The following is a 19,456-nucleotide window of genomic DNA, read 5'->3' as shown; positions in this document are numbered from 1 at the left end:
ATTCTATTCGAATGGTGAAATAAACAGAGGTCTGATGTGCTACAGTCTGTGCTAGTTAGAGTACCAGTGAACCAAGTATGCTAATGACGCTGTCTATGACGTATTAATGACCGATTTATTTAATAAAATAATCTTACATTTCTATTTTTGATGCATTAAATTAAAAAATCAACATTATAACAATATTATAGAAATATATTCAAGCGAAGAACAATAATAAATGTAATTCTTAATAACTTATAGTAATAATGTACAAATACAACGGTTTAACCTTTTATGTATTGTAACTCAATAGATTTACCCGATTAATCGTGTATAAAAACACCACAAATACCTTGACACTAATTCAAACGATTCTTTATTCTGTTGTATTTTACCCTGAACTCCACTTAAGTGCCAATTGATCTATTTTAATAGCCTTTGTTTTCAATTGGACAAACGCCAAGACCAATCCTTTGCGTTTTGAAATGATTTGTTCAAATGCAATTTTATTACATTGGTGTCAGGTGCTTTTAGTTAAATGACACCCTTTAATGTAATTTTGAACTAAACAACTGAGATTCAAAGCGAAGATTTAACACATTTCTTTTAGAAATGACAATTATGTTATTAAATACCAATATCTAAAGCTTTAAATACTAATATCAATATGATGTATTGTACGTTGATATATATATATATATATATAGAGTGGTTAATATATAGAGTGGTTAATAGAATATCGCCGTGTCTACGACCAATACAGTCACTCGGTGCAAAAAGGGAGAGAAATAAAGAATGTTGCAACCTATGTACATAATTTACATATATATATATATACATAATTTTCAAAAAAGTTGAATTAATTCTGTTGTTTCTTGGGGTTTTTTTTTCTTGGGGGGAGGGGGGGGGGATTGTATTTTTAACTTCTGGCACATGTAATCAACTTTTTTCCAAAAACAAAATCTACACCACGTAAAGCATTCCTCTTGTAAACATATCTTAGGGACGTTTTTATAAAGGAAACCTGAATTTTAATCTGATAAAAACCAACTTGTAGTATATATATAGCATTATGAGTTTCTGAATTACAAAAAAAAAATAAAAATAATATTTGATTTGTTTAAAAAGTAATTGGAAGAATTAATAAATATCGTGTATAAAAATAACATATATAATGTACTGAGTATGTTTATGGAACGAATTTTTCCGAATCTCTAATAACAAGCAAAGAATACAATGGCTAACATATGTTTAATTTTTGTTTAAGTCTTTTTTATCTTGCCTCGATTGAATTATCAGTCCAAGATGGTTTCACTTCTTAAAACAAAGGACAAACTCACAGCTGAACCTTCATTTTAACTCACAAATGAAAATAGTTTCAAATATTGCTTATATATCTGGAGAACGCACGCTGATAGAGCGTTGCATATTTAGGTTCGGCGTATAGTCTTGCTTTGCTTCACTAACTACAGTTAAGTTTGGCGTCGGCTTCTTTTTAGTCTTCCCCAACCTTCCTTGTCCAAAATTATGATCTTTATCTTCCCATAATGTACTACCACTTCTAGTATTATATGCATACCGCTGTTGTTTTTCTGAAAATATAGAACAAGCAATTTATTTAGAAGGTAAGACTGTCAATATGCGGTATGATAAACATACATTGTAACTGTAGATATGGTAATGAATTAAGGAAGATTCTAAGCGTCTGAATAAGTAATAATTTGTCAGAAACATATATAAGTATCTCTACACACATACACAACACATCGTCAGAAATTTTATAAAAAAAACAAAAATGATCCAAAGAATGCCTGCAACCGACAATAATAATATAGCCATGTTTTATACCAAGTAAACTTATGAAACTAGAATGTTTTCCAATAATTATCACACAATATATTATCTAACATAGTGTTTTCAAATTGGAGCGTTAAGAATTGAACGTGCATATACTATACAATACCAAAATACTTAATGCATTCTACATCTCAATTCAATTTGAAAAGAAAAGTCAATATTTTCAGATTTTCAGACTCACAAGATGGAATTCTATTAGAAATTGGTAAAACAGAGTTCAGAAACTGTTCAACTGTGGCAAAAAAGGGTGAATAGTGTGTTCATAAAAATATATGAGAGAATGTTGTTCTCGTAATGTTATAGTATATGATACAAATTATCATTGTTTTTAAAGAGAACAATGTTTTTGTAGAGGTTAAAAAAAGATGAGAACGTGTTATTTTTTAAAGTACCCAAAGAATCTCTGAACAAGAAGAAAAATTAGTGGATACGCTTAATTAAATGGCTACATAGTAGTCCCCTTTTCCATGTCGTGCAGATATCACGGTGATCGGCTAGTGTGCAGGTGAAGGAGAAAGAGCAGAGACAGCACACCGTAGACTCACCACCAAGTGTTTAACAATTACTATCATCCATATCAGCTAAGGATGGTAGTTTGGGTGATTCAGGATTTTGTGAATTCACAAAAGCTGGATGACGTCGAAGATGGGGTGGATATTGGGATGATATGTGGGCTGTGTACTCTGATATTGTTATCGGATTTTTCTTGTGTAGTACCAATGGAAGATTGATTATACTGATATTTTCGTTCTCAATGGAAGTGGTATCCGTGATTGCATCTGATAAATGATCAGATTCATCTTCAGAGATTATGTCATTTTCATACTTTCCAAGTTTAGTGTCGGTGATATTGTTGGCCATCCTTTCTTCGTCGACAAAAGAGAAATCCATAAGTTTTTCGAAGTTGCTAGTATCTTTGGGTTTACGAGTGACACTAGAAACCCAATTCGAATAAAATGGGTCAACGGAAATTGGGTCTCTCCAGGCCGGGTATCGCTTAATATCTCTGTTATAGTTAGGAATAGCATAGTTAGGAATTGGCTTAAATACTCTTTCGGATGCTTGTCTGGGCACTTTGTTATCAACCTCAACTCCTGTTACTGCAGATTGTGCGCCTTTCATGTTATTTTCTGTTCCTTTTTTGGGATAGTTAATTTTAAACCTGTCAACCGAAGACTCGTTGGTTTTCTTGTTGAAGTTATGGGTAACTTTAGACGATGAACGAACGTCAGATTTTTGTCCAGTAATTGGTTGTAACTTATGTGGCAATACCTTCCTTTTTGGGAAAATCTTATTAGATTTCTTCTTGGGTATGCTGTGGTTATTGTTGAGCAAGTTATTTTCTGGGTCATTTAATACTGGGATAGATGCTTCAATTGGTTCAGACGAGGTGGAAATTTCGTCTAAATTATTGCTTTGGGAAGACCGAGATAAATTATCACCCTTCGAATCGCTTGGTTCTGGGATGGTTGAATCATTGAAGATAGCAGAGCCACTCGTTTCAGGTAGATTTGACTGATTGTTGGTCTCCTCTTTTGAGCAGATTGAGGATTCTGGAGATTGACAAGATATAAAGGTACCCTGAGAGTATATGGATTCTTGAAAAGCTTGACAACTTTCGGCCGTCTGCCTGTTTTCTTTCACTGGAAAAGTTTTACTACCAGGAACAGCCGAAATGGCAACAGTATCATTTGAAGATGATGGTACTGACAATTGTTTGGCTTCTCCACCTGTGTCAGAATAATCATCATATTTAGATAGGTCAAATGCTTATAAGGAATAAATGCGTAATGATCGTAAATAAATACTAGATTTGTTAGAACAAAATATGGTAAATTTCATTAAATAAATACAGTGTAGTGTTTAAAAATTACCTCAAAAAATTAGGTATGAATAATCAAATAAATAAATAAATAAATTCTTACCCGTATCAAAACCAACACCATCATATTCTTTTCCTCTATGTACTACAGGAGCATTAGTCCTAACGATACCTTCAGGGTGACTTGTAGGTCCAGTTTTATTTGGATCTATTATATCAGCCTTCTTCTCTTCAAATTTGGTAAGAGGAGTTAATTTTCCACCACGTAGTGGCGAATCATCTTGTGGAAATGCTGCCGAGGGTTTACCTGCTTGAATTTCTACTGGAGTTAATATTGGGTTGATATCACTCAAAGCACCAACTGAAATTAGATAGAAAGTTTTACAGAATCAAAGCTAGTATATAACAGATATAGTTTTAGTTTCTCGTAGATATCATTCTCAACCAAACACAAAAGTACAGACGATTGTATATAATTATGTACTTAGATGTTCATCCTGAAAATTATTGATTTCAAGTCGACAATCAATATATTGTTCCCGAATGAATATTTTAAATATCTTACTATGTCTGTCATTTCTGTCTCTTGATGGAACAGCTACACCTTGAACTCCTAGAGCTTGTGATGCTCTTGTATTCTTGTTCGTTGATTGATTACCAAATGAAGCCAGTGTTGGAGCCAGATTGCTCTGAAACAGAAATAAAACATGTTTTTTTTATAATCTTTCTATACTCAGTATAGTAATAAAACTGTAAATGAATGACAAGTAATATTTACCCTTTTTCTGAAGTCATGACTTCTTTGGGATCCAACCGGTTCTGTAAGAAAAAGAGAAGACATATAGTTAAAGCAGAACGTTTTGCCACTAGGTTTTCAACATTTGGTGAGGAAAAGGGAATGGAATTATTTACCAATTAGTTGTTGAAGGAGGTAGGAGGAGGGGTTGAATTTCTCATATATATATATAAGCAAATAAACAATATTAGCGACGTGGACTCACTGAAGGGAACGCATAGTGTTGACAAACACAGTCTCAAATCAAACCATCAAACTTATACTAATCTTTTATACATACCCGTAACTAAACTTTCTGCAGATTCATTGTGTCTGAAATAAAAACATTATATTTAAAGGACTTCATATTGTTTACTTTTTATTTTGCAAAATGGGTTTAATTTGTCTGTAGTAATTCCTGTTTGAATACGAATCGAGTATGGTAATATGTTTTTAACTGTGCCTTCAGTTCCTTCTTTAAAGTTACAGTATCAATTTTTAGGAGTTTATAGTTGCAAAGAAATTGTCCTTTCAAGCGAATGCAAATTAAAAATAAATTCATAGTTAAATGTAAAACCATCAACTAGGGAAGAAAACAACAATATCAGCATACCTTCTTTGTTCGCGCTTCTTCTTTTTATAACAACAGAAGATAAAAATGATGAGTAAAATAAGTAATAATAACAGAGCCAACATGGCAAAAGTTATGTAACCATCTAATGAACTTGCAAATGCGGGATCCTTGTCTTCTTCTGCTACTGGTGGATCAGGTATATAATATCCATTTACTGCCGTAACTAGATAATTAGAAGTGGGTAGTGATGGATGGGGTGTATCCTGTTCGGCAACCATTCTTAATGTCTAAAATAACATTTATCACAATCTTTTAAAAAATAAACATTACAGTTCTGATTATGTCGTTTACACAAACATGATATCAAATATCTAATTGAAATATCTTACATAATACACAATCCAAAACTTTATGCAATACGTTTATATGTTAAAGCCAAGAAAGGTTTAGTTTACAATCCCAATTTTTATATGGTTTAACCCAACTGTGGGTAAATAGTCAAACCATGTTTACTATTAACACAATATGCTACAGTGCCATCATTGACGGCTTCAGAGGACGGAAACATCAACGACCCAAAATTAAATTTTTTTGTGTGGAAATATGCTTTTCGTCTTTGTAGGATTTAAGCTTATTTATTCCTAAAGACCCACTGACTCCCTCTAGAATAATTTTGATAAAAGATTGGCGGAGCCCCGTCCAATTCAAAATTCTGCAGCCGCCACATAGTGTCATTGCTTTCATATTAGTTATGAAATCTTTATATCGTGAATTCATGGCAAGTTGAGTCACCACCAGAAAAACCCACAACTGATTGAAGTTACCTCTAACATGGTGTTCATGGGCATAAAAGTTCTCTTTTCATCAACATCGGCAATGTCATTAGATACTGGTCCTTTCATAACATAAACTAATCCTTCAGAGCTAAAACATTACAAAAAACTATTAACGCAAGCTTTAACAAACTAAAGAACATGTACTTGAAACTGTCAAGCCCGGTCCAAGCAACTCGTGGTGGTTTAGGGTCGTTATAACATATTAGAACCGCGCGACATATCTGTTCACAAGATTTGTTAACCCCCTCCGAGCATCCACTTGTTGTATATTATAATTGTGTTCTAGTAATTCTAGTTAATAAGTTGTGTTTCTATCATAAACTCATTTACCTTGTTGCTAACAATTTACGACGAGATTGTGATGTTGTGGATCCATATGGTATTATTTTCCACATTTTAGGAACATCTTCTTGTTGGAAATAGGTTTCTAAGCTCTGTGTCATTTCGTCTCTAAAATGAAGTTATCTGAGTTGAGTTAACTTGTTAAAAAAGGATTTGTTGAACGTCGACAGAAAAAATAAACATAATTACAACATCCCAAATAAAATAACTCTTACCTATATTGTTGCAAATACTCAGCATCCATATCTGATTCCAATGAAACAAGATGCTGATTTGGGTTAAACGTATCAATTCTTAACAATCCAAGTACACTACTTTTATTGACTGATGTTTCTTGAGTAACAACTATCCACACGAAATATTTTAATTCTGGTTCTAACAGATTCGACTTCGCGACTGTAACCTGTCCATTTATATCAACAGCGAAAATTCCTTCTCTATTCAATGTAGTAAACTTGACTGAAGCTGTATCAAATCCAAAATCTTTCCCGGTTAGTCTGATAACCGACTCTCCATTTGCTGCTCTTGAAGATGTTTCTGTTGAAATGTACACTGAAGGCGATTCTCCTGGCCCATTCACAATAACTTCATTGTCAAAAACATCAATTACGTTCACAGTGACATCTACGCTTCCAGTACGCTTTGTCGTACCTTGATCAACAGCAAAGACTTTGAATGACATTGTTTTAATAGTTTCATAGTCTATGGGCTTTTTCACCTTCAAGAAACGCCCATCTATTTCAAAATACGTTTTCGCCAATACTGGAGTGTCCGAAATACTTATGTCTGTTTTTCCCCCAACACCACTATCTGCATCCGATACGGTAAAACCAGTTATTATCTGACCCTGTGGTGTATTCTCTACAACATTGACAGAAACAGAACTTATCGAAAAAACAGGGTCATTATCATTGACGTCCAACACCGTGATGTTCAAAGATTTAGTGTAGTTTACTCCATTATTATCACTGATGTCAACAGTGAGGAGAAATGCAGGATATTCTTCACGATCAAGCACTCGTAATGTTCGAATCATTCCACTGTTTTCATCAATGCCAAAACTATTTTTGATGTTGCCATTACTTATGCTATATTTGATAATAGCTGTTGGATCATGTCCAGACTTCGGTGTAACTGCAGAAAGTTCAGCGCCAGCCAGCTCTCCTTCAAGGATTTCCATAGATTGATCGCTTGGTCCAAAAACTTTAAAAGGGAGAATTTGCACTTTAACCGTCATAGTAGCAGATCTTGTCGGAAATCCTTGATCTGAAGCCGTTATTACGAGGGTATATTCGTTATCAGATGTTCCAACACTCGAAGAGGTTTTGATTTCCCCGGAAACAGTACCAATGAGAAAGATACCATCACTGTTACCACTACTTATTGTATACTCAATGGCAGCATTCTCCCCAATATCGTTGTCCGTAGCTAGCACTGTAATAATCAAGGTACCTGGTGGATCTGATCTACTGATTATTGCATCTTCAGTTGTACTTTGGAATGCAGGGTCCTGGTCGTTTACATCAGATACCACGATAGTAGCATATAAAATTCCACTTTTAATACCAGTCGTCGCCTTATCTTCAGCCCTTATAACCAGACTAAAAACATCCAAAGTTTCTCGATCGAGATCCGAAGCAACTGACAAAGCACCACTGTCTGAATTAAGAGATAATCTGTTATCTGTATTACCAGATACAAGGGTGTATCTAATATCCCCATTGATTCCAGTATCAATATCCGTTGCTTTCACTGTATAGAATGTTTGTCCAGTTCCCATAGACTCGATGACAATTATCGTTATGTTATCTGAAATGGAAAATAAGTTATCTAATTCTGTAAACTAAAAAAATGCCAATATAATCTACAACGTATCCCTATAATTTAAAATCACTCTATGTAGTAAATAAAAGAGCAGATGCTCAATTTTTTTTATGAGGGGGAGTGGGGGTCGGAGGATTTAGTCTTTAATATATGTACCTAGTCTTCAGAAGTACTGAAATGTAGGTAAATGGCATAATTTCCTCAAAAATATCTCAAACTAGGAATTTATGACAGTGTCCCAAGAAAAGACGACTTTTTAAACTTTCAAACTCGGATAATTCTGGACACACATGGATTTGAAGGCTCAAAATTCGACAGTGAGTTATGCACACTATTACTGATTGGCTTTGCTAAAGAAATTCACGTTTCTGAGAATAAGGTACGATTGGTCACAAAATGGCGCATCTGTCCCTCATACTTGAATCGTTTAAGTCAAATGCACAATAAATGATAATTGGAAATTTAATGTAAATCAATTTCTTTTTTGTTTCTGGACATTTTCAGAAGCTCTCATAAAGCAAAACCTCTTAATTGGTAAACTTACCTGGTGTAAATGTCGGTGCATTATCATTAACATCATTAATTTTAATAACAACTAAAGCTTCCCCTTGTCTCACTCCATCACCATTATCTACTGTAACTGGTATATTATAAACATTCTGTCTTCTATAATCTAAACTTTTATCAACTTTAATTATACCAGTAGCAGTCTCTATACTGAAATCATTTGATCCACTACTGCTACCCAGACTATAGAAACGTTTATTAAAAGGTGGTTTATCTAAATCTGTAGCTAACACTGTTCCTACAGTGTCACCTATTCCAGCATCTTCATCCATATTCAAGGTATATACACTTTGATTAAATATCGGAGTATTGTCATTAACATTCTGTATGTTTATATTAAGTGTGGTTGTTGACGAAAGTGATGGATCTTCCCTACTTCGAGCATCTATGATAAAAGTGTACGATTCTATACCTTCAAAGTCCAAATTTGACGCTATCCTTACGATACCATCGTTGTCCGAGATGTAAAAGTCATTAGCGTCATTGCCATTTCTTATACTATACTGTATTGTTCCAGAGGGACCCTCTTTTCCTCCTTCGGCAGTAGCATCCAAATCAAAAACAGTTTCTCCTGATGGTATATCTTCCCGTATCAGATTTTGATAGAAATCTTCCAGGAACTTAGGTGCTTTGAATTTCGGTAAAACATTTATAACAACACGAGTGAACCCTGATCGTGGTGACATACCGCCATCAGTTGCTTTAAGGGTTAGAGAATATAATTTCTGATTGTAATAATTAACTTGTGTACTAGTTCGGAGTTGTTTGCCCACAATCTTAAAATATTGATTTGGATCTCCATCGGTGATGACCAAACTAGTAATATTTTGATTATCACCAATATCGTTATCGGTAATGATAAATGTCGTGAGCACTGTTTCAGCAGGATCTTCATGAGTTACCTGTAATTGGTACACATCTTGAAAAAACTTAGGATCATTGTCATTGATATCCAGAATATTTACTTCGACTACAGCTGACGCGGTTTCATTAATTTGTGTATCAACCCCAACTGTAAGATTGTATTGATCTTTTGTTTCTCTGTCTAATATTTTAGCTAAGAATATATCTCCTGTAGATCCATCCAACACAAAAGCTTGCTCCGAATTTCCAGATTTTATCGAATATTTGAACTGAGTGTTAATGTCTTTGTCTTCGACTTTTAAAGAGAACAATTTAGCACCTAAAGCTTCTCCTTCGGAAATATTTGTCTTGATAACCCCATCCTGAACATTGACAAATTCGGGATTGAATTCATTTACGTTTTTGACATCAACAACTATGGTGCTGCTGCCAACTAATGGAACATCACCTTTATCAGTAGCAGTTATGATCAATGAATATTGATTAAAAGTCTCAGCGTCTAAAGCTTTGTCCAATGAAATACCCCCTGCTTGATTAATACCAAAAGCACCGCCAACATTTCCCAGAGAGATGTCGTAGATTAGTTCCTGGTTTTTTCCAGCATCTTTATCTGTAGCAACGACATCAATTACATTTTGTCCTGGAGCAACATTCTCAAATATAGATATATATCTAAAACCAGTCTCAAATTTAGGTACATTATCATTGGAATCTTCAATAATGACTTGGAGATAATTTTCAGTAGTTGAGTTTGTATCTAAAGATGTAGATTTAATTCTATAATTGTACTCTGCCTTTCTTTCTCGATCATAACTCTGCATTAATATGATCTTTCCGGAGGCTGGATCAATTACCACGTGGTTGTCTTGATTTCCATCCACCAGCTCATATTGAGATAAACTAAAAGCACAACAGGCATTCACATCATAAATCAACTGTGCTAGTTCTGTATTTTCCGGTATATAAGTAATGTTAGGAAGGTTGGTAAAATTAAATCTTAATTCAGCAATAATGTTATACGCAATGGCCACTTTCAGTTTAGGATCTCCTCTATCTTCAACCATAATTCGGAGTGTGTAAGACTGTTTCGTGGGATCTTTGACTAGTTTTATCTCGCCTGTTGAAGCATCGATCTCGAAGGAATCTGATTCATCACCACCGGTCTTTATGTATGTGAATTCACCGTTTGACCCTATATCATTATCTGTACATCTAATAGTGTCTAGAACACTGCCAATCTGGTGAGGAATTTTCACCACAGTGTTTGAAAGGGGTTCGCATATCGGATTGTTATCATTTACATCCTCAAGGTTTATATTAACATTTGCCGTGGAACTCTTTGGATTTGATTCTGAATCGTCTGATGCGATGACAATGAGCTCGTAAGTAGGACGGTCTTCTCTGTCAAGAGGGCTACCGACTCGTAAAATGCCTGTCTTCGGCTCAATCGTGAACGGTAGAAGTGGATCTTGAAGTGAAAATGTAATAGAACCATCAAATCCGTCATCACCATCGGTTACATTGAAATAATAGAGAGGTGTTCCTGAAATATATATATATAAAATCTTTCATCCGAAATCACTTGCATTATCATCTGTGGATTTTTTTCTTTCTTTCCATGTGAGTATATAGGAATTTAACAGTGACCATCTCTTTACGAGTTCTGTAGCTAAGCTAAGCTAAGGCGGGGTGAAGGGAAAGGGAAAGCAGTTTGCACAGTAGCAAACTGTACAATATGTAATAGTTGGATTCGGCGAAAAAGAACTTCGAATATAGCATTCTATTACTGATTTTAACATACATCGGTGCCTTTATCTTTATTTCACGAATGTTGATGCTATTCAACACTGTGGGACAATAATTTAGCGCCATATGCTGCTCCGATAACAAACTTAAACATTTTGTCAACATTTTCTATACAAATTACCATGAATTATTACTATAATACTAGGAACTTAAGAGACTGAATAATAGCAGCTGACCTGGTTCTGTATCTTCTTTTATTACAATAGGAGTGGTTGGCGCTGTTAACTGTGGTGTAAATTCATTAACTGGTATTACATTAATCAAAAGGAACGTATAGCCCCGTTGTTGTGGAACACCATTATCATGAGCTTCAATATTTAACGAAAATACCGTACGTTGCTCAAAATCTACTGGCGCTTTCAAAGACACCACCCCAGTTATGGAGTCTACTTTGAAATACGTTGCTGAAATGTATAGAATCGATTTTAAAATGGTGATGGACTAATGGCATGTTAAAACAACAAATTTGTTGTTTTCTTTTTTTAAAGAAATGCACTTAAATATGAGACCATAATACCATAATTATATTTCCAAATTATAAATAATAGAGATCTCAATTATATTGTATTATAGGATGATATTCATATACATTGTAACTTACAATCCATTTTATAATTAACTTGTCCATTAGAACCAAACTCGGCATCTGTAGCCTTTACAGTAAACAGGACCGTATCCACTGGATCAGCTTCCGAAATGTTACCTTGGTAGAAGACCTGCAATAGTCAAGTAATAACAATAGTATCTCAGAGTTAGAAGTTTCATGTTGTAATATAACAATGTATCGAAAACAAATAATTGAAAGGTAATGAATTGAATTATTTTTTGCAAGGGCCTTAAGTGATTAAAACCGAATTGTTATAGAAAAAAAATCGGTACTTTTCGTTTTCCCTTCTATCAGCTGAAAACATGAAATCATTTGAGCAAACTGTCACTATTACAACTCTTATTAATACATACCTTATCAAATACAGGTGCTATGTTATTTTCATCAGTTAAAGATATATTGACTGTTACTGTATTATAATCATCTTTTTTATCTGATGAATACGCAAATACTTCCATCTGTACTGATGATGCTGTCAACCAATTCATAATACCAGTCACATACACCCCGCCTTAATACACGAAAAATTATATAATGATTATATACAGTGAAATGAATGGAGTTTTACGTTCTATTTTTCTACATCGAGTGAAATGACTACATTTATAATAATAAACATAATTGTATATTATAACGTAGATAATAACGTATATATATTTAAAGATTAGGACAAACCTGTGTCGGGATCTATTTCGAACCAGTCCGGATCAGGTCTTGCTTTTATACCATATTTTACAATAGAAGCAGCAGTACCTATTTCATCGGCGTCTGAAGCAGTCAACACAAATACCACCGTACCCAGTGGTGTTGTCTCTATAACAGCTGCAATAATCAAATTGGAATTTATTTTTCCACATATACATTATGTCACAATAATGCTTAAAGCAATATGACTATTTGATGAAACTACCTGCTGATCTGCTTTAACTATGAAATATAACTACATTTTGACATAAAACTGCCATTTATCACGAATTAATATGAACGTATTCAATGGTTGTGCATGCATTGATCACTAACAATTTTTCATAACATTACAAGATTAAATAATATTTCGGAAAATATTTTGTGGATCATTTTGCAATTGTTATCGGTATGTAATGATCTATACAACATACAATAAAACATGAACCAACCACCAAAAGTGAAATATAGATATAATAAAATAAAGCCATCACCAGTATGATAAAATATACAAATCATGGTTATTAAACTTATCCACTTCACCAATATCAAAACTTATTTGTAGAACTTCACATAAAGTTTCACATTAATCGTTCAAACCGATTATAGAAATTTAACACTGATCACAGCAAAGCGATATGAACCTGCTGTTTATAAAATCTAAATTTGTAAAGTAAAACAAACCGGTCCATGGATCAATTTCGAGGAATGCAAAAGTTTCCGACGTTAATTGGCACTGGGAAATAAAATCAATGTAATTAACATTTCACTGGATTAAGTGATATGTATCAAATGAATTTTTAGCATGGACTCGATAACCAATTTAGATTGAATATAATAAGTATCTATTGCTGTTATATTGAATGTTGAAGTTGCAGAAATATGTCTTTACCTAATTATAACCTTCACCATTACTCAGTATGATAAGCGATTATGATAAGCAATGATATGAATAATAATACGAAACAATAACAATGATAGGTAGCAACTAATGATTGATATTCAAGGGTATATTGGACATGCGATAAGCATAATTTGAAAAAAATAAACGCGTATTTTGCAAAAAAATGTGCAGATGGAGGTGCATGCCAAGTTGCTGTTACATATGAAGCTACATATTTGACCAACAAAAGGACGTAGGAAGCACTTAATTTTTTATTTTACTGGTAATCCAAGTTTCCAATCTAAGTAGATATCATACATATAATATATTTATATTCAAACTACCACCACTATAATGCTGTAAGCATACTTACAAAAATACATTGCTATGGGTAAAAACATATACAATAAAATACGCTGTAAGGTTCTCCGAAATTGCATGTTCACTCTTAAATATCTGACTAAAAAGCCCTTGGTAAACAATTTGGAAATCGATAAAGCCTTCGTAAAGCAAGTAGAAAATAGGGGATAAAGCGAAACGTAAAACTACTGTGTGCTACAAATGGCTTCTATAAAGCAGAATCTTCGGATTGACAGTAGTCAAAATGGTTACATAATTTATCATCTTCAATGTCATTCATATTCAGTATGATTATTAAAAATTAGATCGTAAAACTTTAGAAATGGTGAAATCTAGTATTGATCTTATTCATCCTTGATCTTTTAGCTTTTAGCTTTGTCAATCGTCAGCGTACAGAGTCAAGCGAGTTTATATCAGATTAGAACACTGAGAAAAAAACACAGTCTAGATAGATCTGGTACAATGAACTTACTTTGAGAAATTGGTTTCTCCTGCCACGTAGGTATATTATCATCAACATCTGATAAAACAACACCTACTATAACAGTCGTGGTTAGTGACGGTTCTCCTCCATCATAGGCATAAATATCTATATCATAGAATGGTGACAGTTCATAATCTACAGCTTTTATCAGTTTTATTTCTCCATTCGGTGTAATGGTAAAACTATCTTGGATAACTTGTGTGTTGTTATCTGTTAACATATGAAAAGTTAGTGTTGGCAAGGCTAATTAAGTATTGCAACAAGACCCGTAGCTACAGAGGCGGAGGGAGATGTCAACCGACAAATTCCATTAATGCACCATGTATAAGTAAAACAATACACCATGTGTCCCAATGTTATGTTACAACAATTGAGAATACAAATGTTCGAAATGTTTGGGATTAATTGCCATATTAAGTCTATCAATAATTTCAAAATTCTAATGGTATCTTATGCATTTGAGACAAATTGAAAATGAATTAGACTGACCTCCAATCTTGTAATACACCTTTCCATTCTCTAATGCATCCTTATCTGTACAATTGATCATAGTAACAATGGATCCCACTGGTTGATCTTCAGGTATATTTATTATTTTATAATGTTCATTACATATCTACAACATTATATAAATTGATTTAAAAAAGGGTGTAGAAATGTACTGTCAATTCGATCAACATGCTAGCACTAGAAACTTTCCAACATAAGAGGGCTGGATTGCGAATTACCTTCAAATACCATTCATAACACATTATGAACACATATTATGATCGGTTACAAACTTTCTATCGAGAATTGAATTTGACTGTCCTTCAGTTTCTTGTCAAGCATGAGGTATCTTGGTGATCGAACTCTCTAGAAAACTCTGACTAGGATACACGGCGCTAACGCATGCAATTTGTTTAAGGATTTTAATTGTAAAGCATGTTATAGTATAGTGGAAAACCATTATAACTTACGGGATAGTTATCATTGATATCTAGAACGTATATAGAAACACTGGCCGTGACGGTTCTTGGTTTGTCTGGATCTAAATCATATGCTACCAGACCAACTACGTAACCCTTTTTATTCTCATAATCCAACAGCGTATTGAGGTAGAAATCACAAGTTTCTTGATCTACTACCCATCGTCTAGCTCCTTGGGAAACTATAAAACAGACAGTATATACATGTGTGTGTGTGTGTGTGTACGAGGGTGGGTGTGTGTGTGTGTAACAGAAAAATAAACAGGAAGTTACAAATTACAAGAAAACATGCAACTTTTTTTAAGTTTATAAGGTTCCAACAAACAAGAAACATTAATAACAAGCATAGGTATTTATATATAAACATATGCATGATTACAGGAGACTCCTCTCGTATCAGTAGGTCGTTTGGTTAAAATTCACAGCATCATACAAAGTTATACGGATAAAGTGAACTACTATTTATTATTGATAAGAGGCGTGATTTAAACGATGATCTATGTATACTTACATGGTTTGACAAGACCAACACGAGTTTTGCCAGCCAATGCCCCCTGTTTAGAATCTTTATCATTAACTGAGCATGAAAATAGTTTGGTTCCAATTGTGGTGTTTTCACGAATATTCAGTTTATTTGGTAAGTCTTTGAATACAGGATCATTGTCATTTATATTAATGACTAATATACCAATTAACACTGATGTACTGAATTGACTGAAACTGTCATCACTGACTACAATGTGTAGCTTAAAGAAGAATAAAAAAAACATATTAATGCAGATCTATCATATTTTACAGTAGCCCTCACACAACACCGAGCTATTACTGTTGTGTATGGTTGCTTATAAGAATAGCGGTCATAAGTTTCGAACGCAACTCGAATGCAGCAGTAGTAATGGGTTCGGAATGGGTTCGGAACTCAATGCTACTTTCATTATTCATCGGGTAATCTCTAAGGTGTCAGGACACATTGAAAGGGAAACTCTGCCTTTTTGTTGGTCGAAAATTTGTGAAAAATATACACCAAAATCTAGAGATATGTGTCGTTTAACGTATCTAAAAGTTTTAACTAAACAAAACCGGCAGTTAATTTTTTAACTCAAAAACTTTTTAAAAACATTACGTAATGTTACATAAACTTTGAAAGATCCTTAAATGCTTTTTGGAAGCTGTAAGAAAACTATTGTACGGATTTAAGTAAAGGAAACACCTAACTATAGAGAAATATGTCTCCTACATTATTCTAAATGTTTCACTTAATAATATCGAATTATTATTAAGCTAAACACCAAAACTAGGTCAAACTGCTTAATTAACAATTAGTACTCTCAGCTTGATCAAGTAGATACATAGATATAAATAGCATACTTTAGAAATATTCTCAAGTATAATTTTATACGTTTTTGACAATAAAAACTGCTCTAAAAAAATGTGTTTCAAAGGGTTTTATCAAGCCTTTTTCATTTTATTATATTTTGAATCCCAAAATTAAAAGTTGGCCCTTTCTCAGTTCCATTTTAATCGGCCAGCATTTTTGTGTACTATAGCTTGTGTTTATATCTATTCTAGAATGTCTGCATTAATAAGCTAAAGAGACCAGTAATATATTAACATGATGACATCTCTTTTCAAACCAAGATCCACATTTAAGAACAATTTCATATATTTTGTAAAAACTTTATTTAGAATTCCTTATTTTCGTCATCTGTAGAAATTTATACTTACATTGTATTTAAATACAAAATCAGCATTAAGAAATTTATTGAGTTTCAGCTCGCCTTGATCATTAATTCTAAATTTATTAAATGTGTTTCCTCTGGCCTCCAGAAAGTATGAAAGTAAGTCGCCATCGGGATCAGTACAATTTAATTTATAAACTGTGCTGGAAACTGGTTGGTCTTCAGTAATATTCAATGTGAGTCCATTTGGAAAGCATTGTGGAATCTGACCTGAAAACAGCAGCAAAATTTACCCCTCACTGGTAGAATTATTATAGATTTACATACAAATTAAAGTACAGCAAGAACCAAAATAGAAAAGATTGTTAACTAAATGAATTCCTAATTTTGAACAAAAACTATTAAAAATCCATAGTAGTCATTAATGAAAGTAAAGCAAACCTAATGGTTGGCGTATATTGACCGAAAAACATTGTGTACTTTCTGCACCATGCTTACATGTACTGACTTTCAGACAATGGATTATTCTGTATAAATGCTGATATAAATTGTATTTATTAGAATGAGTGATTTCTGATTGAAAATCGATAATAGATTTCATTAAGTTAATATTGATTCCTGATCTATTGTATTATTCTTCTCTTATATCACACATTTGATGTTTAAATGAGAAAATGAATTGAAAAATGGCTTGAGATATTAAACCCAGACTGATGAAATTATGACAATTAACAACTAATGAAATAATTCAATTTTCAACTGCATTTCTCAAGGACTTTTCAAAAGAAAGCTAGATTTCAAATTGGCATTATAAGAATAAGTGTGATTTTAATGAATGCAAAATATGTAAACTCAACCATTATTCAATTAATCTTATTTAATCAACATATCAAATATTCAGATAAAGGCACCAAAATTGCAATTTCTTATTATTTTATATAAGTTTTAAGTCTTACCTTGAACTGAGAAAAGAGTAAAAGATAGCGCAATAAATATAAAAATTTCTATACAAATGCTTTTCATTTCTGATGTTGTCTTTCAAAATAACACAGTATTACATGCTATTATAAACAATAAAACACTTTGTCGTAAAAACGTGGTTCTGTTTAGGAATCAGGTTGCCTCTTTTATAATCTTAATCCTTTGCGATTTGTTATTAATTGTTATCAAATATATTCTGGACGATGAAATACGGTACAGCTAATTTACACCAAATTACACACAAATTCAGATATCAAACTAACGTATTTCTGTAAAACATAAGTTTTCGTAAGTTAAAAAGCACCGCAATAAAAAACATGATATAACATTATAAGATTTGGTGTAATGTCTGAAAGAACACAATCACAAAGGACACTGTACCATGGTGACTATATACGCGTCTATAAATCATTGAATACCTTTTAGAAATGATTAACAATGTTAACTATTCACAGAATAATAATGGCTTTCTACTTTCTTTTTTTATGATACCAACTACACCCAAATACTAGAACATTAAAGATATTCATTTATAGAAGGTCTGAAAGGTCGACTCGAATTGTGCATATTGTGTCACAATCGACTTATTCAATTACGAAATTAAACTGCATTAAACGTGTCATTTGTTAATCACAGATTTAATGAAATAACTGTATTAAACTGGGGATTGGGTGAGGATTGGGCTAGGAAAGAGGTTGATTAAGGGTTGAATAAAGGTTGGGTGAAGGATTTTTGGAGGTGGGAGTTATCCAGAACAAATCCTTGACACTGGTGATACTTTTCAACTAAAAACTAAAAGGGGTTGAAAACGAAACTTTCTGATTGAAATGACATGCTTTATGTATGGTTATTCACAACTTCTCCAATAATCCAAATCACACATGTTAAATCTGGTATCACAGACAAGGTAGTTGTTGGTAGTCGTTGCTGGACCCAAATCAAATTGATACTGAGATAGGAAGGCATTAATTTGCTACCAATCAAAAATTAACGGGTATTCAAGAACATTTAAGGTTAAAGAAGGGCACAATTATTTTCTGCCCGAATAAATTAACTTTCAATCTAATTTCATAGTTTGTATGCACCACGTGGAATTATCTTTAATCTATTCAACAATTGACTAATTGAATGGTAAATTTACTGACAACCAACTTTAACTTTTAATTCTATTTGCATATCAGAAGAAGTTCCTTTGGTCGCCATCAAGGGTTTCAAAATGGACCAATCTTAGACTATTTACATGATTTTTGTGACATCACCCTATTGAAAAACGTTTCACAGATACTAATAATACTCTTTACATGTTGTTTTTAGAGGAAATTTAAATCCATGCACCTGCATGGTACAATAATTTTTCAAAAATGAAAACAAGGAATGATTCCGGCATTTATTTGATTAGAATGATAGAATGAAATTTTGCTCTTGCTGATAACGTTCACAAAAGTTCTTAGACGCGAGTCCATATAGTTTCAAACTAGACAAATCCACACTGAATACAACAGTGACGAAAACACTAAAAATAAAATCTATCATGGTGACCGAGCTTTTAGACTTTTTTTTC

General features: G+C 33.2%; 1 protein-coding gene across 1 annotated transcript; it reads right to left on the bottom strand.

Moving 5' to 3' along the window:
• Positions 1-1,371: 1,371 nt before the first annotated feature.
• On the bottom strand, positions 1,372-17,937 carry LOTGIDRAFT_164592 (hypothetical protein; the record flags this gene model as incomplete). Its single annotated transcript, XM_009061124.1, has 21 exons — positions 1,372-1,574; positions 2,406-3,569; positions 3,765-4,022; positions 4,227-4,350; positions 4,440-4,480; positions 4,738-4,769; positions 5,050-5,297; positions 5,835-5,934; positions 6,177-6,296; positions 6,404-7,997; positions 8,557-10,986; positions 11,426-11,653; positions 11,851-11,965; positions 12,210-12,367; positions 12,532-12,678; positions 14,256-14,477; positions 14,757-14,883; positions 15,227-15,417; positions 15,747-15,981; positions 16,961-17,184; positions 17,871-17,937. 21 exons carry the CDS (start codon positions 17,935-17,937, stop codon positions 1,372-1,374), a joined length of 8,028 nt encoding a protein of 2,675 aa, XP_009059372.1.
• Between the last annotated feature and the right edge of the window lie 1,519 nt (positions 17,938-19,456).

This window comes from Lottia gigantea (assembly GCF_000327385.1).
Source record: "Lottia gigantea unplaced genomic scaffold LOTGIsca_46, whole genome shotgun sequence".
Lineage (NCBI taxonomy): Eukaryota > Metazoa > Mollusca > Gastropoda > Lottiidae > Lottia > Lottia gigantea.
Note: the sequence above shows the minus strand (reverse complement) of the source record. Positions and strands in the feature narration are given on the sequence as shown.